Source organism: Leptonotus elevatus, chromosome 16, assembly GCF_054856555.1.
Source record: "Leptonotus elevatus isolate MCC_2025b chromosome 16, RoL_Lele_1.0, whole genome shotgun sequence".
Lineage (NCBI taxonomy): Eukaryota > Metazoa > Chordata > Actinopteri > Syngnathiformes > Syngnathidae > Leptonotus > Leptonotus elevatus.
In genome coordinates this window covers 16,369,150-16,392,817 of record NC_141254.1, presented here as the reverse complement: position 1 = coordinate 16,392,817, position 23,668 = coordinate 16,369,150, and the positions used below count along the sequence as shown (strand labels likewise).

Sequence of the window (23,668 nt, the reverse complement as noted above, 5' to 3'; positions counted from 1 at the left end):
CTTCTGGATGTTCTCTGTGCACAGCCAACTCCACTGGTCCTTCATCAACAAACACAAAATGTTCAGCGCAACATCCGCCACAGCTGTGTCTGAAAACAAAATAATAATTAAAAAAATAACAACAATATAACAGTGCAAGACAAAGCAGCACTATTCATAGCGCTCAATGAAAGCAAATGCAAAATGCGGTGCTGTGCTGCCCTCAAGTGGCAGTACACTGCACTACACAAGACAGCGATGTTTATCTAATCAAATAAAAATGAAGCGATGAAAAATAAACATTTAATAAAAAAAAAGTGCAGTCGACTTCGTGGGGGTGAGAGGAAGCACTCCATACCTGAACTGTGAGTTTTCCCAGACGTCTTCCTGTTTGTGCCCAGGGGTTCCCTCTGCTTGGCTTGTTCACTACTTGGGGGCTCGCATAAAAGTCTTTCCTGCTCCAGGACAAAACTCTCCAGCCTTGACAAGGACATGCCATTGAGCACCTAGATGTGAACAAATCTGTTATGCTTTTTATATATATATATATATATATGCACTCATAATGGTAGCGCCCTCTTGTGGCCGTTTACTATATAGAGTATGGTGTATGACAACTTACAGGGCTGCCCTCACTAAAGCAATATGTCACTTTAGGATGCAAGTCAGGCGTATTTAGAGATGGCGACGTTTTGCTTGGGAACATCAGCCTCCTGATGCAGGGAACATGAAAGCAAACGTTTTTCAATCCCATGCAAATGTGATGGTCGATAAAATAAGAAACGCACATAAGTAGACAGGACTGACCGAAAGATGTTCGCCTCACCTGTACTTTCTGCTGTCCAGTGTTCTCCCGTCGGAGTCTCCCTCGAGGTCGTCTGTTGGGCTCATGGCCTCCGGGTGAGGAAAGGCCGTCTTCAATGTGTCTAAGGCATTTTCCATCATCTGTAGTAGCAATCACGGGCAAAACGTTGGATCCCATTTTAGAAAGAAATTCAACAAATGACTTGTCACCTTATCAATTCTTGACTTGACAAAAGGCCTTTTTCCAAAATATGCGCAAACCCCCGAGTTTAGAGACAGGAACTCCTGCATGTCCTCGCTCCTCGCCGTCTCAGGTATGCTGTTCAGTTGCTATAAAACAAAAGAAATGTAATTCAAGTGGCGCCGCATGCTAAGGAAAGTAGTAGAAAAATGCCAACCTTAAGGAACGTATCCAGCTGGCCTTTACGAGCTTCCACCTTCTCGCCGTCCGTGTTCCCAAAGGGAAGGTCGGGAAACATTTTCTTTGGGCCTTTTACATCTGCAATACCAGACAGTTGCATGCAATAGCATCGACATGTGTCGAGATATTGTGACTAATTGAACCCGGGTTTCGATCTTTACTGACTCTTGACGAACTTCTTGACTTCTGGGTTCTCCTCCAAACGCGTCTGCAAGTTGAGGAACTCGCTGTATCTGCGGTTGACCGAGTGACAGGTCGCAGGGTGCAAAAGGTCACCGCTTTCGGGGCACGTCGCTGTCTCAAACTGTAAAAGACAAATAAATACATCTTCACACGAGGTCAAAGGTTAACCGGAACTGCAATGTTACCGTGATAGTGTAAAGAGTATAAGGAGTTCCAGTGGCACGTTGCTCTTTCGCACTGACTGTTCCCGCGATGTGCACATTTTGGATGCCCGGTGATGGTTTGTTTGGAGTGTCAAAGTTCAAGGGGCTGAGGCAAAGCCTGCTCGAAGGGCCCGCTGGGGTTCGTTCTTGCGCAATATCCGCAGGCCAGTGCGAGTCCACTGGCAGCATCACCTTCGGCCCCAGATTTTTCAACGGGCCGAAGCAGCCAAAATCCTCATCGTCGTCCTTTAAATTCATGGTGTTGCAGAAGTTGGCCGACGGGCCGCATTCGCACAATCGTCCGGTTGTGTCATCGTCTGCGTCGGATTGCATCAGGGAGTCCAGTGACGGCATCTTGGAGCCTGCGAGGTGAGAGTATTGGCCAGATGTGAGGGAACAGCAGTTGACCTTACACGGTGCGTGACAATTCTCAGCTTTTCCGGAGCAAGTCTCGAGGCTCAGCGCGCTGAACTGAGAAGAGTCCGACTCGCTCATCGGGCTGAACAGCTCAGAGTTGCTCTCGCTCGCCAGGCTGGCTTGATCCGAGGACGACAGGCAGGTGATCCACGAATCGTGGAGGGCGCACCTGTAGAGGGCGCCGTCCTGCTGTTTTCGTGATCTGGTCAAGACGTCCACGATGGTTTGGTTGAGCCAGTCGGGATCTGAAATCCTGCTTGTGAGCGGCAGAAACACGTTGCAGGTGATGAGCTCGGTAACCATGTACCCTCCGGTCCTGGTTTCCATCTGAGGATATGGAACGAGCACGTGCAAGACGAGGTTAACCAGAGCTCTGGCGTAGCTGAGCTCAGTGGCCGCGTCGCTCACAGCCGGATGAGGGCTGTCCACTTCCCGGTAGAGCCGCCAAAGGCTAACGTCGGCGCCACGTGTCTGCAGCTGCAAGTGTCTGGCTGTCACGTAGCTCTGCAGGTGGCCGCCGTAAAGCTCTAAAAGCCGCTGGACCAGAGCTTTTCGATCTACTCGCCTTGCACGCTCCTTCAGCTCCATCACCGACTCCAGCATGGAATTGCGCACCGCCCGCTCAAACTCGCCTTCCACCTCTGGCAGAAGAGTGCGATACCAAGAGGACACGAAATCCCGCACCGCTTTGTGGACGGCGCTGTGGATCTCGTGGTTGAGCCTCCACTCATGTTCGGGCGAACACTGAGGCGGAGTCACCCCGCCGAGGGGCAAGAAGTGCTCCAAGTGGAGGAGGCTGTTGGCATCCAAAATGGCGCGCGAGCCGAGCCAGCCTCCCAAGACCACCAGGAGACTAGTGAAGATGCAGAGGAGCCAGACGTTCACCAGGAGATGGAAGAGGACCAACCAGGCCAGCAGAGCGCCAAGGCCTAACAGGCGTCGACGCTGGCCCAAAACTTCTGACAGGGACCACTTTTTAGAACTCTGGAATGAAGGCATTATAGCCAGCAGATGAGATGTAGCCTGCTAAGAAAATATAAGTATTATTAGTTATCACAATTCATTTTTTTTATTTATTTTTTTATTTTTATTTTTTTATTATAAAATAAAAAAAATAAAAAAGAAAGAAAAAAAAAAAAAAAAAAAAAGAAAAAAAAAAGTTATCACAATTCATAAATGACATTTAGTGAAGTAAGGTAGTGATGCTTTAAACAGTCTACATTAGATTACATTAAGTTTCACTGCAAAGTACTCTAGTAGTGTATTGAAATCTATTGATAAATTATTCAAATGAATAGTGTATTTTATCACTAGCATTTAGTCATTATCAAGAAAACATACACGCTCTCGCCACCAACCCCTCAAAATCCCCAAAATCCCAGTGCAATTGAAAGCACCGCAATATTCTCGCGAGAACATTGACGTTACAACGAGACAGGCTGTTGCCATGACCACAACAATCAGAGTCACGAATGACGGCGCGTGCCATATGTTTACTATTTTTCCTCATACAAGATGGGCCCTAACGTTTTTATAATTTATGGTTACAACTTACAATACACTTGCAGCTCAATATTGATGACGATTTGGTGAAGGCAATCGTAGCTTTAGATGTTTCATGTTAACGAGACAAATTACTTCATACTATCGTGACACTATTGCGCTTATTTAAATATTTATAAAAGAAGAACAAAAAGTGAATCACCTGAATGGTTACAGCTTCATGTCTGGAACTCAGGCTGCCCTCCTTGTGTTTTAATCCTCCAACAAAGATTACGAGGATTAGCCTGTCCTCAACTCGGTTTAGGTGTCCACTTTACCTGCCAGAGTATAATTCTTCTTCCTCTTCATTCAAAAACAATATGCCTTTGCATTATTTTAGGACTGTGAGACTAACAAAAGGATATTAGATATTTTTTCTCTCTCTCTCTGTTTTTGGCTTCATAATGAATTAGGCAGTCATACTAATGCAGCACGTGTGCATGTTGTTTACTCATTTCACCTTAACATGTCCACAGAGTATTTACATTTTTAAGAGTCCTGTGATATTGCATTAACTTAGACGTTATCTTTCTCAGATTGGTTAATTAAATATGTTATAAAATAAGACTAACTTCTATTTAGTTTAGTGTATTTTTTTATTTGTATGCAGTTAATTATTAATTTGAAATAAGGGGTATTAGTCAAATAAACAATTGATTTGATTAAATAATTGGTGTCATCATTAGAATTAAACAATTTAAAAATAAATCACAAATCAAAGATAATTTATAGTTGATATTAAGTGTGGCCGCTAAACGTTTGTACACCCACGTTCTGTTAAACCGTTAGGATGTTCCAAAAATATAATGTTCAAATTCTCACAGAATATCCCTGTGGCAGAAGACTTAGATTTTTGATTCATGCGTTTGATTTTTTTTCTGACGTTTTGACGTTGACTCTTTTCAATGAGTGTTGTCGTGCAGTCAACAGTACCCTCTAGGGGACATAATTTAAACTGCAAGTCAATTTTTTTTTCCTTCTGTTTTTAAAAGTACAGCATGTTTAAATACGAGCCAATAATAAACAGTTTCGCCGTTTACGTAGAGGGCAAAGGTAATCGGTTCCGAAAAGGTAAAAACATGTGTTCAAAACCGGTTCGGTAAATAAGAATGACGAAGGGGGTAGACAACGTGCTCAGAGCACCTAGCACGTGCTACAATAGCATTGCACAAACCACTCTATTAGGTTCACGTACACACAACCATGCAGCTGGGATAGACTCCAGTTTACATGGTATTTTATGTAAATTAGCATACTTTAATAATAAAAATATTAAATCGTTAAATATATGTAATAAATGTAATTTGTATTATAACAATTATTTAGTAAAATCAAGATTAGATACGTTACGTTATAGTCAATCAAAAAATGAATGTGACAAAACAAGTTTATTCAGTAGCAAAGCAGGAATGTAAACATCTACTCGTGGTTGTCATGCCAGGCCTGATAGGTAATGGTGATTACGTACTAGAGGAATACATTATTTAACAACACCGCAGCATGCATAGTGACACCACACCATTCAACATCATGTGGCTCTTTCATCCCTCTCCTGTGGCTCCCTGTAGATCTCTAAAAATTAAATTAAATAAAAGAATAGCAGGAATTAATAACTTGTTTTTACATATTTATTTCATTTTTTAGATACAATATTATTTAAATTAATTAACAATTTAGATTTAAAATAAATAATTAAATATTGAAAAATGTCCAAATTTGTAAGTTGTCAGAAAAAGACGGGCGGTGGATGAATAATTTTTTTATACCTAAAAATGTAAAAAAAAAATAATACAATAAAATGTCCCAAAAAAGAAAACCAGAAAATGACCATATATTTTTCGCAAAATTGCCCAAAAAATTCTGAATATTTCTTTTGAAAAAAGCACAAAATAAAACCTTTAATTATCAAAAATTATCAAAAACTGTCGACAAAATTACCAAAATTTAAAGCAAAAAAAGGTAAAAAATAAATTTAAAAAAGTAATAAAAAGAAAGAAAAAAATTACCAAAAAAAATTCAGAAGAAAGACAGAAAATTACCATAGCATGTCCATAAAATTGCCCAAAATGTCAGAAATTTGACAGAAAGGCAGAAAAGTCTAAAAATGTATGAAAACCAAAGTCTGATGAATTATAAATAAAAATCGGATTAAATAAAATTAAACTATCCAAAAAGCAGAAGTAAATTGTATCTAAAAAAAAGTGGATGCCGCATATTTTCTGTTATGATGCAGCACTAATTAGCTCTTGGGCCCTCAGTACATTTGACTAACACTAACACAATGTTTTGTTCATCACAATATTCAAAGGTTTTGCGACTCCTGACAGATTTTTTTTATTTATTTGGCCTAAATTGGCACACATCTAAAAAAGTTTCCTTGCATGTCTGATAAAAAAAAATAAAAAAGAGAGAGAGTACATATTTAGCTTATTTTGTCATTCTTTAGCATATATCTTAATGTCGTCCTACTGGAACAACCTAAAAGTAATTGAAATAAATCAATTGACAATACTTTAAAAATGATGATACACGTTGGATTACATTACATACTGCATTTTTTTTTTAAACATTGCAATTAAGCAACTGTATCAGAATACATTTCATCCCAAACAACGAATGAAGAGGGACGCCATGTGACGAAACGAGTCGAAGTCAGCCGACCAGGAATGTAAGCGTCTGCTCGCGGTGCCTCATTTAGTCCACTCGGATACCAGGCCATGCCTCAATAGATTACGTAAACGGCCGTGTTATATAACCAACTTGCTGCACCACTCGCGTCTGGCTGCATTTTTGTTCTCTCTCCCTCCCTCACGTCTACCACTGCGGACATGGCCCCAGTCAATAACGCAGGTAAGACGCTTCTATTATGTAGATCATCTCATCACAACATCTTCTTAATTCCGGGTTTTCAATAAATGTCGTGACTGTAATGATGACTTTTCCCATCACTGGCTCGATATGGAAAAATTGCACGTATCATGTTTCAGACGCACTTTGCTTTTTTCATTATTCATACTTGCCAGAATGCTCTTCATAAGGAAAATATATTCTCATAAGCATGATTATTATACTTAACTGTTAATATTTACTCATGAAATATTTGTGTCCCAGTGTCAACATGTACATGCTGTACACTTTGAACACAATTAATCACAAAACTATATGAACAGGCAAAGCTGTGGGAATTATTACAAAATTAGCTTTTTTTTGTTTTGGCATTTAAAAGGGGAGTAAATTGTAAACAGACCTTGTGGAGACCCTGTTTCAACTATACACCGGCCTTGTATGGCCAATGTTTGATTATTGCCTCACTTTAGAGCATGAGTAACATTAATTGTGCTGTTTAGTAACTACGTGAATGCTTTGTGTCTAATTCCCCTATTTTTGTTTGTTATTTGTGTTTGTTTTGGCAACTCCACACGTAAAAAAAAAAACGTGGGTCAAAAATAACTCAAAATGGATTAAAAGGGGACTGATCCAACTTTTCGGGTTATTGAAAAATGGGTCAAAATTAATTAACCCAAAAAAATAAAAATAAGTTGTGTTGTTGTTTTTAATGGGGGGAGGGGGGCATTAAACAACTACATTTTTAGGGTTGCTTTGTACAAAAACAACCACGTTTGGGGGGGGTTTATTAAAAAAATAAAAAATAAAATAAGTGTTATTAATTTCACTCATTTTGAGTGAAACTCAAAAAGTTGGTTAAGTCCTTTTTTGACCTATGCTGATTTTTGTTGTTGACACAACTGTTTTTAGAGTGCAAGCATGCTGTGTGTATAAAGGAGCTTTTTAGAAGTGCAAGTTATATTGAACTCAAATTTGACACTATTGTTATGCAAACGTTTACAGATTTGAATAACCACTTGCACGCAAAGCGTCTTGAGATGAATTCACATCAGATGTCTTCTTTTTCAAAATCTCTCTGCTTTGGGAGTTGTCTTAATGCGGCAAAGCCAGGCAGCACATGTGTATACCTGATGTGATAACTATTAAATAAATTCTTATTATGTAACAATCCCGATTTTTTTTTCTACAGTTGCTATTGCGCAAGCCATTATTCAATGCATGAATGTTTGCTACCACAAAACCCAGTTCCATTTATTCATGACACGACATGACCAGAAAAGAGCTTTTCCTGGTTATCAGATATGGAAGTGTCAGTTTGACTCCTCCCATTATGCTAATTTGATACTCCACGATTTTTTTTATGTAACTGATGAGTTATTTATGTGTGCAGAAGATGCCAACAATGAGGTGAAAGGAGGTACCACCACGGGACTGAAAGGTTTGGAGAGCATCGCTCCTCTGGTCCGCTCTGCCGAGGAGAACCCCGATCCAATCCCTGCTGAGGTAAAGGGGACCATTCCCCATTGGATCAATGGCAGCCTGCTCCGAAACGGCCCGGGGAAGTTTGAGTTTGGAGACACTCAGTGAGTTCAATCAGCTGTTTTAAGATGGACTTAGATTGCAGTTCCAAGTGTGTGTCAAATTGTGCCATTTAAGAGCAAATCAATCAATCAATCAATCAATCAATCAATCAAATGATGTTACTCGAACCCCCCAAATGTAAGGCCAGCGTTAGATTATATTCCATTTTAAGGGGCCGCACCTTTCAAGTCTTTCCTCCGCGACAGCTACAACCACTGGTTCGACGGGATGGCCATGCTGCACAAGTTCAACATGGAGAAAGGTCAGGTGACATACATGAGTCGCTTCCTGCGCAGCGACGCCTACAAGAAGAATAGCGAGCGGGACCGGGTCATGGTGTCAGAATTCGGCACAGTCACAATGCCCGACCCTTGTAAAAACATCTTCCAGAGATTCTTCTCACGCTTTGAGATGATAAGTGAGTATTAGCATGTCTATTTTATTGTTTAATATTATTTATATATATATATATATATATAAATATATTACAAGTTTTTCAGTGTAATAACCTTCGCAAACACTCTCACACGTTTGCCGTTCCAGAGCCCACAGACAATGGAAATGTCAACTTTATAAAATACAAGGGAGACTACTACGTCAGCACGGAGACCAACTTGATACACAAAGTGAACCCCGAGAACCTCGAAACGCTCGAACAGGTACACTGCCCGTTAACGCATTCACTGCCATTGACGGCGATAGACGTCAAAAATTCATTTGAAAAAATAAAAATAAAAAAGAGCAATGATGATGACATTACCGAATGAACAATACTGAGCTATTTAGAAAAATAAATAAATAAATAAATAATAATAATAATAATAATAAATAAATAAATAAAAATTCATTGGAACCATTTCTATTAGTTTTAAAAAAAATCCACTTTTGTTAACAAGAGTATGAAAACCTAGGAAAAAAAGTATTGTACATTTAGAACAGATATAAAATGTGATTAATCATGAGTTAACTTTTGAAGTCATGCGAGTAATTTAAAAAATTTAAATTGAATCGTCTCACATTTTTTAATAATATTAAATTTTTGTTAAATTACTTAATCAATCACAAATTTTATATCTGTTCTAAATGTACAATACATTTTTTCCCTAGGTTTTCATACTCTTGTTAACAAAAGTGGAAAAAAAATGTGAAACTAATAGAAATAGTTCCAATGAATTTTTGACGTCCATTGCCGTCAATGGCAGTGAATGAGTTAGGTAAGAACCATGAGAAGTACATCAGTCAGCATATCGTAGGCATGCACGGGCTGGCGCAACCGCGAGTGGGAGTGGTCACAGCCCACTGCCAAATTGTTATGTAGCTAATACTGTATGTAAATCAGGATCTGCAAAAATAGAGCCTAAAGTGTTATCGTAACACAAGGTGGTAAAAATAAGCTCAAAACTCTCTCAACTGTGGATCATAAAAGCTGCCATGCTTTGTAGGTAGACTGGACCACGTTTGTTGCTGTTAACGGAGCCACCGCCCACCCACACTACGACCCAGATGGTACCTGCTTCAATATGGGCAACTCTTACGGGGGCAAAGGTAAGTTTTTGTATTTAGTTTGCCGGAGTCATTGAATCTGCCAAACCCAAAAAGTATCGGCATCACCTGAATTCTCCAGGAACCGCCTACAACATCATCCGTGTCCCTCCTGAGAAGTCGAACGCCGCAGACACATTGCAAGGCGCTAAAATTCTCTGTTCCATCGCGCCTTCGAACAAGTCCCATCCCTCCTACTACCACAGTTTCGGTAAGTCAGCAAAATTGCCGGCACGGTCGGTCGGGGGGGGTTTTCATCTCAACGGCCTTCTTCCCTCCAGCCATGTCGGAGAACTGCGTGGTGTTCATTGAGCAGCCGATTAAAATCGACCTGTTGAAGATCGTCACATGTAAGATGAGGGGCAAAGCGTTCTGCGATGCCGTTTACTGGGACCCTAAACTGGAAACCGTCCTGCATCTTATCAACAAACATACAGGCGAGGTCAGAGGTCACAAACAAGCTTGAGGGGATTGGATTGGATTGGATTGGATTGGATTGAAATCGAATGCGTTGGCCTTTCCTCAGGCCAGCCCGGTGAAGTACTACGCCAAAGCGTTCTCCAACTTCCATCAGATCAACGCCTTTGAAGAGGACGGCTTCTTGATATTGGACCTGTGTTGCTCGGATGACGGCCAAGCCCTGGATATCTACTCCCTTCAGAATTTACGCAAGTCGGGAGAAGCACTCGATGAGGTCAGATCGGCGTTACGGAAACGTTTGCTCATCGGCCCTCACGTTAATGCTTTGCACATTTCAAGATAGTAAATTACAGTGGATCGCTATTCAAAAATTCGTCATCTGATTTGAAACAATTATGTATAAAAATGACTCGACCGCTGTACAGCATTGATTTTTTTTTGTAAACACTTTCAAAAGAACGCACATTGTTTCTGTTCAGGTGTACAACAACATGAGTAGAGTTTTTCCTCGCCGCTTCGTTTTACCCATTCACGTGACCGATGACACGCCCACTGACCAAAACCTCAACACTCGTTCCTGCAGCACGGCCACATGCGTCAAAAAGAACAACACGAGGGTAAGTTTGGATTTCCGTTAAGGCAGGTGTCAGCAATCTTTCCTGTCAAAAGAGACATTTTGTCTGGAGCCACAAAACCTTTGAACATTGCGATGAACAAAACAGTGTGTTAGTGTTCGTCTAATGTACTGAGAGCCCAAGAGCTAATTAGCGCTGTACCAGAAGATAAATATATGCAGCATTCAATACAGAGAGATTAATTTTCTTCTACCTTTTGTCATCCGTTTTGGGATTTTTTTTTTAAATTTGTAATTGATCAGACTTTGTTTTTCATATACATTTTTAGACTTTTTTACCTTTCTGTCAAATTTCTGACATTTGTGGCAATTTTATGGACGGACTTATGGTCATTTTCTGCCTCTCCTGTTCCTTTTTATTATTTTTTTATTTTACATTTTATGGCTATTTTTTTGACTTTGTTTTCTTCCTTTATATATATATATATATCTTTAAAAATTTAGTGTAAATTTTATGGATATTTTGTGTCAATTTTTGGGATTTCTTCTTTTCCTTTTGGACATTTGTAGTTACCTTTTTTCTATTTTTTTGTTTTCTGACTTTGGCAATTTTGTGTACATTTTAATATGGTAATTTTCGGCCTTTGTTTGTTTTTTGAACATTTTATTTTCTGCCTTAAAAAAAATCTGACTTTTTTGTTAAATTTTGTGAAAAATATATTGTAATTTTCTGGTTTTCTTCTTTTTTTTGTGGACATTTTATGATATTTTATTTTTTTCTACTAATTCTTTAGAGAGCCACGGAGAGCCACAGGAGAGGTACTAAAAAGCCACATGAGGCTCTAGAGCCGCAGGTTGCAGACATCCTTATTTAAGAAATTGTATTCCTCTCCCGGAAGTTCTTTTAAATATAAGTTTCCCTCTAAAGGTATTAGATCAATTCAAGACAAAACAAAAAACGGAATATTTTTTTTACTGTTCAGTCCTAAAACGTAGCTGACGCCATTTAACTGGCACTGAATGTGTGCGGACCCCACAACAATGACAAGCTGATCCGCTCTTTGTCATCAGGTGTTCTGCCAACACGAGGATCTCCATGGCGATGACCTTTCCCACTTTGGCGGCCTGGAGTTCCCCCGCATCAACTACGAGCGATGCAACACGAGGCCTTATCGGTATTTCTACGGCTGCGGCTTCAGACACATGTTCGGAGACTCGCTTCTCAAGATGGACCTCAACGACAAGACACTTAAGGTGCGTAGACTTTCCAATCCTGCAGTTATGTCAAATATTCACCTTTTTTTTTCATGTTCCTCTGCTTTTTTTTTTGTTTCATCCATTCCCATGTGACCCTCAGGTGTGGTACCAGGAGGGTCTCTTCCCATCGGAGCCGGTGTTTGTGCCCTCACCGGACGGCGTGGAGGAGGACGATGGCGTCATCCTCTCTGTGATTCTTTCCCCCTCGCAGGTAGGATGATTCGAGGAGGAACGTTCTCGTGTAAAGGAAATGACAAGTAGCAATGATTAAAAAAAAAATAATAATAATAATAGATAACCTGCGATTTTGGGACTTTAAAGCGTTGTATTTATTGATTTTATTATTATGTATTTATTATTATTTAGGGGGTCCTTAGCTAGCTTAGCTAGTGCTGCTAGAATGTATGCAATGAATTTAAGAGTACATTATGATGAATGATATACAAATGAAACGTTCCCAAATGAATGGAATGAAAGGAAATGATACAGTATCTTACTGGAATGGTGTCTTTTGTTTTGTTTATTTCTCCAACGTCAGGATAAAGGTACATTCCTCCTGGTTTTGAATGCCAAGACGTTTGAGGAGTTGGGAAGAGCCAATGTGCCTGTCAACATGCCCTACGGCTTTCACGGTGTCTTCAGCGCATCCGCTTGAATGAATATGTTATATGAGTATCTTCGTCACGAACGATATTAATAATAATATGAAACCATAAGCGCTAAGTAAGTATGATGACTGATCATTTTTATATGATGGTATATCAAACTGATTTGTTGTATAATGCTTTACAAAAAGCCACACTGCTCTGTTATATTTATCTTATATATCTTATATTTTTACAATTCTTTTTCAATTTTCCTGTATTTTTTTTTGTTTTGTTACATAACTTTTGTATGATCACTTAACTGCTACATCTCACCCAACAAAAGCCTTCCTGCCACAAATGTGTGTTTAATCAATATAATTTTTTATACTCAGTGTGCCTTTAAAAAAAATAAAGTTCTGATCCCATCTAATCCTGAATGATTGTCTTTATTTATATACATGGACAAATTATATGCAGAGAAATGTGTTAATTAAAATGAAATTAACCAATTATTTCCTATTAATTATTTTGCCAATGCATATTTGATTTAAAACACTTTATTGTGATTATAAAACAATACCTTATTTATAATTAATTAAATATTAATGGTATACCTGATTTTTAAATCAAATGTATTTAATATATTTTAATAGTTAATTATTTTATAATTGATTATTTACAATAAACACATTAGTCAAAAATAAATAAAGTCAATAAAAATAATTACTACGTGAATTTTAGGACAAATTATTGTGATAAGTACCTGAAATAGCAAACAAGTTAGAAGAAACTTCGATATAATGCACCAGCTCAATGCAAAAATTGCAACCCAGATCATTGTAAGCTCCAAAAATCATTATCTACTATAGTATTTTATTTTTTTATTGAACCCCAAACAACATGTCACAATTGTCAAGGAAGCAGCAGCTAACCTGGGTAGCCTACGGTACATATGAAATGATAAATACAGCTAGTACTGTAGGTTTTATTTTAAAACACTATATTATGCATAGAGTTCACTGTTAAATGTATTAAAAAACATATTCTAACTTCTATTTAAACTTGTTTTGACACTATCACATTTACAGCAAACTAAGGAACTTGACGGCAGAAAACAACAGCAGTAGGAAGCAGGTGAAGCGTTCATGTGCACTCAACTCCCCCTGCTGGCCAAAGTCTTTATTGCATTTGAACTACGATCCAGGATTTGTAATGGCCTTTTTTTACTCGAAAACCCTCAAGCTGATATATTCAATGACAAAACCAGATAAAAATTCTCTTTTGCTTGTGACTATTAATTGCTGTTCTAAGAAAGTGCTATTCATGCGCATGTGACGTCAGGTGTGGTACCAGAAGGGTGTCTTTCCTTCGGAGCCAGTATTCGTACCCTCACCGGACGCCATTGAGGAGGACGAGTGGGCGTCATCCTCTCCGTGGTTGCCTCCCCATCTCAGGTAAACTGTGTAAAGAAGGATGAATATTAATTAAAAATACAAATGACTATTCTGAGATCAGCATTTTGTCAATTCTGTACGTTTTGAAATAAACACTGCTTATTTTTGTGTCGCAAAAGTTTGTCCAACTTTCCAAAAGGCCCAACACGAACAGCCCTTGTAATCTGAACATAAGCCACTAATCATATATCCAATTTCAACATTTCTGCATGTTGGAACGCATGAGAAAACAAACACAATGTCCAGAGGGACACATGGAGGTCAATCGACAACCACAGATTGGAAGTTATTATGACTATTAAATCAAGTCAGGCATCAATTTCATCTTCCTTCCAAAAAAGTTTTGCTTAACCTCGGGCAACCTTTGCCTGAATTATTTTAAGGAGACAAGAAGGAAAGGAATGTTGTTGGGCTGCAGAGTCTTCAATTCAGCTTTATTTAAAGCTCACTTATATTCAGTGTTGCGCAAGTGAAGTAGAAATGAATCCAAGAAAAACACAAGCTTGCTCAACTAAACATGCAGAACAGCTGAAATGGTTCCAAAAACAGACCACAAAGCCTCTCCTCTTATATAAGTGCAAAGTTCATCTTCGCAGTACTTGATACTATTTATGCCAAATGTCAAATTCATCAACTTAAGTGGTGTACAAATGGATACGAATAAAAGAGCACAAAAGGTCACATTGTATTAGAAAAAAAAGCTAAAGCTAGCATAATAGCATAACTGCAATACATTTGTAACTTACTGTTACCAAACACGTTACTACATTAAAAATACCAATGTGCTAAAAATTGTGTTTCTTGTTGACTGTAAGCATTCAAAGACGACTAGCTAGCTAAGGCTAAAGCTAACATTATAACATAACTGCAAGTCATTTTTAACTTACTGTTACCAAATGCATTAAAAATACTAATCTGCTAAAAAAAAAGAAAAAAAGTGTGGTTTCTTGTTTACCGTAAACATTCAAATACAACTCAGGCAACTATTCTATTAGGGTAAAGACATTGGTATGGTTAATTAGCGATAGCATTTCGATATAGGTACAGTACAAAGATTGAAATTGAATCAAGGTAAATTGACTCTTCTTGTATGTTGAATTGTGTTTTTATTTGTTGTCTGAAAACATTTTTTTTTTAAGCCATTTATTTCAATAATGATATACAGTACTGTATTCCAAAAGACTACAGTATACTATTATTGTCCAGTACAATATTTTCTCCACCATGAGTGGGAATTCCACACACGACCAATAGAGGGCAGCATGTGAACCCACACTCGCCTTCTATCCAGGATGTGTGAGGAAATTGTGGGAGGAAAGTTCCAATCCAGGTGGGAATAAGAAGTATTTGGTGCATATTGCATGTGGGATTGTAATGCAGTCAGTGGGAATTGCATTCAAATTCGAACTGGGAAGTGGTTCTTATGGTTTCGTTGACATTTAGTGCTGTATTCAAAACAAAAAGGAAGCAGTTGCTCGGGTGGGGGATCATTCAAACCTGTGACTCTTTAATAACAGGACAATCTGTTACCCCCCACCCGACCACTTGGAGGGGGGGGGGGGGGGGGGGGGACACCAGAGAAGCATGGAACTGGTTAATTTCTGCTTAACAACTAAAAGCTGCCGGTGGAATTTTTTAGTTAGAGCGGCGTCACATTGGATTAATTTCAACAAATATCCCAGCAGGGGTGCAATGAGACTTTTTGGGCCCCATGAAAACATAATATATCACGCTCCATTAAACAATTACTATCGTATTCTGGTGTGAGAGATCCTCTCAGCTATGGGGACAACATTCTCATCCGAGATGGAATTTTGCTACTTATTATAGAGTACGGCAATTAAAGCATACATCGGATTAGGTACTTTATTGTTTTCTGTATTTTTTTAAAATCCCATCTGCATAATGTATTTAATAGAGGCTAATGGTTCATTGTATCTATTTATACAAATACTTCTGTTACATTAAAACAAGAAACTGTTGATTCTTACAAACTGGAGCATGAATTCATTTCGTATATTATAATTAAGATGAAGCACAGATTTGAATGACCTCAGCTCCGTTTCATTTTTGAGGCCGCGTGTGTGTGTGGCCAGACAACAGATGTGCACTTCCAAAGACGAGGGGGGGGGGGGGGGGGGGGGAAAGTAAAGCAACCGCAGACAAACATTGCAAATCCAACAGTCATTAGGGTAGTGGCCATGTCAATATTTTTTGTTTGTAGAGGAGTAGAGTGGATACGCTGTTGAAAGACACGAGTGGGCGGAACTATATAGGAAGCTAAATAATATTTGAACCCCCAAAGCAACGTCACTGCCGTCCTCATTAGAAACACTCCAAAAGTAAATGCAGTATAATTAAATAGGTGTAATTAGTTGGACTTACTTTTTACAATGTTAATGCAAACCTCATGAAAATGTTTTTTTTTTGGGGGCCGCTTGAAAGTGCAAAATAGGACAAGTCAAGTTCATTATATTTTATAAATTTGATATGGATTAAAAAATAAACTGTGGAATGTTAACGAATGTTTTAAATGTATTTATCTGGATTCAAATGAGATGTCTCACCAGTCAAGTTTAACTGCAAGTAGATTTTGCACAATTTTCGAGACATTTAAAATGACACAAGCTGAAGAAGTCTCCTCCAAAATAATCAATAGGAAGTTATACTTGAGCCTTATGAATTCTGCCTAGCAACAAGCTGCCAGGCAAAGAATGTGACTGCATAAAAAATAATACAGGTAATAACTAGTCTGTTCTGAATCTTTGCAGAATATTAATGTAAACAATTGGATCTCAATATTTAAATGAGATCTTAACTTACTAACTTACAAAAAAAGAAAGAATAACTAATTCTGCTTGCCGTCAAGTGCGCAAAGTATGTTTCAAATAAACTACGTTTTGCGCTTACATTCTCATGTGATAATGCTGCGCATGTGAAGAATCTCATCTCCTGTTTGCACTCAGTCTGTTTTTACTTCCTCCATGACTGCAGTGCATGCGTGTGAACGCGCGCCACCTCTGACCTCCTCGTACTGTTTACTGTAAGCCAGCCAGTCGCAAGGTATCGTGAATATGGAGACAGAAAACCCATTTCGTCTGAGTGGGAACCGAACCCGCACTGTAGCCAGGCGAATGTACCGCTACACCAGCAGTGACCCAGTCGGATTCCCGTTAACCCATAAAACATGTCTGACATATTAATCAGGTCTGCATGGGGGGGGGGTCGCGCGGCTATTGCTCTCATTGGGCCGTGTTATGCTGCCCGGCGGCCAATAAGAGAAGATTGGCTTCTCTCCTTCTCCTAGCAACAACGCTCCTTTTCTCCACAGCCGAGCGGTGGGCAAAGCGACACCCCTAATTTGATATGATGAATAATTGCAACTTAATAGCTTTGCGGCAGAAGGCGGGAAGCGGCAGTTTAGACGTTTTAGCGCGGCGGGATGATAGCATTTCAGTCGGCCGCTCCCCTCCTCGCTGCTCTCCTCCTCCTTCTGCTTTCGGGCAGATTCGAAACCGTCTTAAAGGAACAGCGCCGAATATTTAAGGTCTTTTTTTTTTTTTTCTTCCTCCTTCTTCTCCTTGTCCAGAGGCATTGTGGGTGATCATCTGTACTTGTTGACCTCACAGTGCTTGAATGGTGGGGCCTCTCAGGAGGTAGAAGGAGTACCTTGGCATGGACGCTGCGCTGGCCTCTAAGCCGCTTTTATTGAGCCAAGACACATAGTTTACATTAGAGAAATCTTGCGGCACACCACCAGATAAAAATATCACAAAAAATATATGGACCAAAATAAGGATGATCTCATCCGAATTTAGGCACAAATGTATGTTGTGTATAAAATGAGCCTGTTAAGTTGAAAACACGAGCTACAGTATTATGGATTAACAGGTTTCATTTGTACTTTTTTTTTTTGTCTGTCAGTATATATTGTTAGCATAGATAGATGAAGAAAGATGCATTATTTTTTAATGCTGTGAAGCGATCACTCCCAGCCATTTTCACTGAAGGATTCCCCTTCGCTCCCGGCTGTTTTACTGGATTTGGACTGATTTAGCAAGGCCCACAGAATAATGTGTTATATTGCTATAAAAACATGGAACCTACCAACAGAAAGATTAGAGTCCCTTCTTTCATCAGAAAAAACATGTAATTCTATCTGTTTCCATTTTGAAGCAATTAGCATTAGAATATAGCTAAGTTTCATCATTATTCCCAAATCTGTATAGAACTGTGTGTACAGTAAATTAGCTTTTTTTTTTCAACATGGCCCTGGTTGATCTCTTTTGCTCTGCTGCCACCTGATGGCCGTTTTTGTAATAACTACTATTTCCTCGACCGTTCTCTGCAGTTGAGAGGCTGCATCAAAAGCCCCGTTTCCACCGCCGGTATCTACTCTACTCTACTCTACTCTACTCTACTCTACTCTACTCTACTCTACTCTACTCGCGGTTCCAAAATTGCTTTTTGGTGTAGAGCAGAGCAGAGTAGAATAGAGTAGATACCGTCTGTGGAAACAAGGCTAAAGCCTTCTGTATGCTAAAAAAAAAAAAACATTTAAAAAAAAAACATATAAATATGTCTTCGGGACATTTAAAACATACAAAATAGAACGTATTTATACGTTTTTGGGAGGAAATTAGTTAATTGCGATTAATCAAATTTTTCGGCTTTTACTTTTTTCTTCTTAGAATTAATGTCAAATCATGAAAGAGAAAGTATATATATCATCAAAAACTGTTCTAATAGCTGTCTTTGACCCTTGAATATAATATTTACTTCTGTAAAATACAACCTTTTGACAAAACAATGAAAATGGACTCCGTTTTACAGGTCATCTTTTTTTGTTTGTTCAATAGAAACAATTCTCAGAACTTCTCACTTTAAAGAATTTCAATTAATTTTGACAGCCCTAATTATTTGTCGTAAACCTGCTGACATCGATGCCAATTTGGAACTTTTGTTGCAACACAATTTAGCTACAATGGAACTTCTAATTTATGAGCGCCCCGACTTTTTTAAGTCTCTCCACAGCTCCAGAGAAGACATGAAAAGAAAAGCGTTCCGATTTTGATATACAGTAAAGCCAGCAAAAACAATTACGATTTGATTTGCGAGGGGCTCTTTCAGCACCTGTTGCCACGCTACAGACGTGTACTTCACGTGGCTGTCTGACCCTTGATCCCCACCACATTCCTACCGTCGCCCCACTGGGACTCGCAGAGCACATATTGCAGAGTCCCCAAGATGGCCTCGAGGACCAAGGAGCACTTCTCATTCATTGTGATTCACAAACAAAACAGTGATAGCAGGATAATAATAATCATTTAATTAATTAATAAAGAAATCGAATTACACTGTGTACACCTTTTTTGTCACACTTACTCAATGCTCCTCATTCTGGTGTGCACCTTAGCAAACTGGTGACTGTCTAATACAGATATTCTGTACTGGAGACTCCGCTACTCTCTCGGATTTTCAGTATGGTAGTAGATATTAGTCATTCTTTGCAGAGGATAAAGAATATATGACGTTGAGAACCGTTATATTACCAGTTTACATGTGTTTGTCTGTGATTTGTGTTCAGATAGCCCTTGTTTAAAGGGTAACAACACTGCCATATAGATGCTAATTAGCACATGTGCCCATTGCATTGTTTGCTTTAAATGCGCGTGTAATTGTCTTTTCATGTTTATCTATAACATTGTGTTTGAACGAGAGATATTTAAAAACAACAATCCGATAATGGAGTAAACTATAGTTGGTGGCCGCTGTTTGTTTCATAAAAGCACCATGCCATGTTTTAATTGTTGGGCTCTTTGACCTTGTACTTGCTAGACCATGCAAATTTCATAGTACCTCCCAGTGGTTCAAGGTCAATAATGGTGGCATGCAGAAATCTGAGGAGGCTGACCCGCCGCCCTTTTTCGGCATCCTTCATCGTGCCTCTCAATTGTCTAACAGCAGGAGCGAACCTACCCCCCCCCCCCCCCCCAAAAGCTCATTTATGCTGCTTTCAATGTGGCTCGACCGGGAAAAACTGCTCTCTCTCCCTTTGAAGTGGCCCCGCCTCCTGTCCAGACCATTGGACCGTTACTGTACTAGCGGCTCAGTGCGCAAGAACCGTTCAACCTTACGTGACCCTCGCTCCGCACACCCGCTCTCGCGGAATGCAGCTGATGTGACTTTTTTTTTTTAATATTCGCCCGCGCTGCGAGCGCTCATATTTGGCAGTGCGGCGTTAACACAAGCTGACACCACAGATTAGCCACAGACATAAGGAATGCTACGGCCTTTTGGTTGCCACGTGGACGTTGGCCAAAAGAGCCGTTGGCTGGCAAAGGCTATGGTAGAAAGACGGACAATCGATTTTGTTCTTCCAACATTGCGGCAACAATTTTGGAGCAGCACTAATCTGTTCCGGAAAGGTCTGTGAAGGCATGCTTGGGTTGTGTTTGGTGTCGAACCCGATCAAACATATTTGGGGTGCACTACAACAAACTCTGTATTTTCTTACACTTTCACATCTAGTAGGTCTCATGCAGGGGTCACCAGGGGTCAGCAACCTTTTCTGTCAAAAGAGTCATTTTAGGCCAAATCAATAAGCCCAAAATTTGTCTGAGGCCGCAAAACATTTGAAGATTGTGATGAAGGAAACAGTGTGTTAGTGTTAGTCTAATGTACTGAGGGCCCAAGAGCTAATTAGAGCTGCAACACAACACAAGAATACGTAGCATCCAATACTTTGACTTTCATTTTCTTCTACCTTTTGTCTTCCGTTTTTAGATTGTTATTTTTCAGATTTAATTTTTCCATACAGTTTTAGACTTTTCTGCATTTCTGTAAAATTTTTGAAAATTTTCGCAATTTTGTGGACATTTTATGGTAATTTTAGGGATTTCGTTTTATAGTTATTTTTTAGATAATTTTTTCTGCTGGGCAAAATAGATTTTCTTTTTTTTTAGTGCTGATTTTGACTCTTCTACCACATAAGAAAAACATGGAGTTGTTTTTTTTTGGGGGGGGGGGGTTATCATGTTTATAGTTGTTATAGTGGACGCCAGGATAATATTGCTGTAGCGTGCTGTAAACTCACCGAGCATATATGCAACATTTTTAACATGAACATCATGCAAATCAACTTGCGATTGTGATTGGTTAGTTGAGATCCAATCATGAACAAGAAGTGTTGACATCATCCAAATTATGCGTTTTATTGGTTTAGACACGAGAATATGTCATGTTCACTGGGACCAAATGGGTCTGAAGGGGTTTTAAAGAATTTTTAAAAACTTTTTTGGCAATGCTAAGCAATTTTGTGATAATTTTTGTTGCCTTTCTTTTGTTTTTAGAACTCTTATGGTTACTTTTTGGACATTTTGTTTTTTACCTTTTTTATTCATTTCGCTGACATTTTTGGCAATTTTATGGTAGTTTTCAGTTTCTTCTCTTCCTGTTTTCATATTTTATGGTCACTTTTTTAAATGATATTTAGGAAACTTTTTCATCTATCTTCCATCTTTTTTTGCAAATTTAAATAAAAAAAAACTTTTAAAAAATGGATTCTGACAGATTTTTAATATTCAATAATTATTTTTTTATTTAAATCATTAATTAATTTAAAGAATATATGATCTAAAACATGAAAATAAATACATTAAAAAAATATCATTTTCTACACTTTTTTTTTTTAAGAGATCCACAGGGAGCCACAGGAGAGGGACTAAAGTTCCACATGTGGCACCAGAGCCGCAGGTTGCAGAGCAGCAATACATCATCTACAGCCAAACCCACCTTGGTGATTAGTTTCCAGTCTGGAATATGCATCAGAAAAAAACATAAGAGAACATGCTAAACCACAGACAGGAAGAGACTTGAACCCAACTGTGAGGCAGACGTGCTATCCATGATGGCAACAATTCAGTTTTATCTTTTAAATAAGCAAAAAGCAACTCGCTGGCGATGAAATATCAAAGATAATAAAAAACATGGACTGATGTTTTTGTATTCACTAGTTAGAACAACACCAAAAGAGCGTGTGCGAAGTTTTAAGTGCGAAGCAGGAAGCCGGAATAATCTTTCGGATCATGTATTTTTCCAAAAGCACAAATATGTAATCTTTTTTAAAAAAAATTTTTGACTTGCTGCATAACATCAAACACATCCAAGTTGAGAGGATTTGCACAGAAAACAAGTGTTGAATCCTTCCCTCATCCTCCGACACTTTAAAAATGTTACCATTGTGTCGGCGTTCAAAGCAGATCGGCCACTGACCACCTCTGAGGATTCAGCACTGAGCGCGCTCTCAGTGTTTCTGCGATGTGCAAATAAACACTGAGGATTGAAATTCTACCGGAGTCTTTTCAAATTCGTTCTATCATCAAACAGGGGAAGGTGGACGCAAGCCCCGAGACGAAGGCAGGACTGCTTAGTAAGGGGAAAAGGGTGAAGAGATGCAGGCAACGAGCCCACGAGGGGAACGGAGAAATGGGTTTTCCTTCAGGTCCACGATCACATACAGGGGCCCCGTCTCATTTCTATGGCAACCTGTAGGCCATTATCATACTTTACCTTTATTAAGAAAGGACTTAGTTTGACGGGGGGTGCAAAGGAGGAGGGGGGTCATTGTGGTGGATTTTCTCTCTTTACAGCAGGAATGCGGAATGAGACAGCATGAATGAGTATGAAAGGGACTTTGCAATGGTGAAAGACGCTTACTGTATCAGAGCTTAGAAATGTGCTTCCTTTTTTAATACTGTATTATACAAAATCAACCGTATTTCATTGGATCACGTCAAACGGAGTTTCTCCAGGTTATAGGTCACAATAATGGTGGAAAAAGTTATGAATTATCTTGGTCCCATTTTTTACATCATAAAACGCTGACATTTGAATAGGGGTGTGTAGACTTTTTATACCCGCTGTATATACATGTCAAGAGGGTCAAGCCAAGCAGGTTGAACACACACAGTCAAGCAATACTATTAAAAAAAACAACTCATAAACAGAAAATGCTCTTGTCCAACTGTTACAATTTACTAATTCGCTTCCAAAAACATATAAATATCTTCTATTTTAAATATTACCATGCTCCCAAAGACGTATTTATGCGTTTTTGTATTTTCTTTTTAATGCTAGAGCATACAGAGGGCTTTGATGCAGCATCTGAACTGAAGAAAATGCAATGGTAGTTATTACAAAAATGGCCAGGAGGTGGCAGCAGAGTATATGAGATCAACCAGGGCCGTGTTGCAAAAAAAGCTCTTTAACCCACTGTTTTAAACAGATTTACTTAGCTATATTCTGATGCTAACTGCTGCAAAATGTAAATGTAAATATACTTTTATTTCCTGATAAAAGAAGAGAATAATGTTTTATAGCAACAGAAGACAATATTCTGTGGGCCTTGCAAAATCAGTCCAAATACAGTAAAACAGCCGGGAGCGAAGGGGGTTGCTTCAGTGAAAATGGCTGGGAGTGAATGAGTTAAAAATGCCTTTTGGCACTCACTTTATGCTGTATGTGGTCCGTCTCTATGATTCCATAACACACCCTCAATTCGCCGATTGCTGACAAAAGCAGACTGCTTGGTTGTATAAACGTGTGGCTATTGGACAGACTGACACTTAAATTTCATGATTAAGAGACCTGGCACAATACATTTGTCCGTATAGTATAAAAGAAGAGGTTGAATACCAGCGAAGATTGTCGGAACACATTTGTCATGGTTAGGCTTCAGTGGAAAGAGCTTGAGACTTTGCTAGGCAGCTTTTAGTCAACAAAAAGGGATGCATACAGTTTGATTCAGACGTACTTGGACAATGACAGACTTTTTATGATGTTGCCAACACAAAGGA

General features: G+C 39.0%; 2 protein-coding genes and 1 long non-coding RNA gene across 7 annotated transcripts in view; 1 reads left to right on the top strand and 2 right to left on the bottom strand.

Moving 5' to 3' along the window:
* snx19a (sorting nexin 19a) overlaps positions 1-3,847 on the bottom strand; it is a 19,971-nt gene extending 16,124 nt beyond the window's left edge. For 3 of the 4 annotated variants that reach the window (XR_015097366.1, XM_086097979.1, XM_086097981.1), the window contains exons 1-9: positions 3,713-3,847; positions 1,573-3,030; positions 1,370-1,508; positions 1,182-1,282; positions 994-1,113; positions 806-924; positions 602-692; positions 338-485; positions 1-89 (exon numbers count right to left, since the gene is read on the bottom strand). The exon at positions 1-89 is cut by the window's left edge. Coding sequence is in view for 3 of the 4 variants with exons in the window: in XM_086097979.1 (XP_085954105.1) it covers positions 1-89; positions 338-485; positions 602-692; positions 806-924; positions 994-1,113; positions 1,182-1,282; positions 1,370-1,508; positions 1,573-3,006 (2,241 nt within the window). In the remaining variant the exon portion in view is untranslated. Of the gene's footprint in view, positions 90-337; positions 486-601; positions 693-805; positions 925-993; positions 1,114-1,181; positions 1,283-1,369; positions 1,509-1,572; positions 3,034-3,712 lie in introns of all 4 variants that reach the window. The other variant, XM_086097980.1, reaches the window with a different exon arrangement.
* Positions 3,848-6,235: 2,388 nt separating this feature from the next.
* LOC147161017 (carotenoid-cleaving dioxygenase, mitochondrial-like) lies at positions 6,236-12,787 on the top strand. The gene is made up of 12 exons (XM_086097985.1): positions 6,236-6,399; positions 7,787-7,979; positions 8,184-8,395; positions 8,521-8,636; positions 9,420-9,522; positions 9,602-9,730; positions 9,801-9,961; positions 10,046-10,213; positions 10,419-10,556; positions 11,585-11,767; positions 11,871-11,981; positions 12,309-12,787. The coding sequence occupies exons 1-12, from the start codon at positions 6,378-6,380 to the stop codon at positions 12,423-12,425; spliced, it is 1,653 nt and encodes a 550-aa protein (XP_085954111.1). The 5' UTR covers positions 6,236-6,377; the 3' UTR covers positions 12,426-12,787.
* Positions 12,788-13,354: 567 nt separating this feature from the next.
* The window catches only part of LOC147161016 (uncharacterized), a 49,866-nt gene continuing 39,552 nt past the window's right edge, over positions 13,355-23,668 (bottom strand). For both annotated transcript variants that reach the window (XR_015097367.1, XR_015097368.1), the window contains one exon: positions 13,355-13,816. This is a non-coding gene — a long non-coding RNA (uncharacterized LOC147161016). The remainder of the gene's footprint in view (positions 13,817-23,668) is intronic.

What these genes read in the sequence shown, in the direction of transcription:
- LOC147161017 (XM_086097985.1), top strand. Translation starts at nt 6,378, where the DNA reads ATGGCCCCAGTCAATAACGCAG. An exon ending in ACCTCGAAACGCTCGAACAG is followed by an intron (nt 8,637 to 9,419) that starts GTACACTGCCCG and finishes CATGCTTTGTAG; the next exon opens with GTAGACTGGACCACGTTTGT. An exon ending in TCAACAAACATACAGGCGAG is followed by an intron (nt 9,962 to 10,045) that starts GTCAGAGGTCAC and finishes GCCTTTCCTCAG; the next exon opens with GCCAGCCCGGTGAAGTACTA.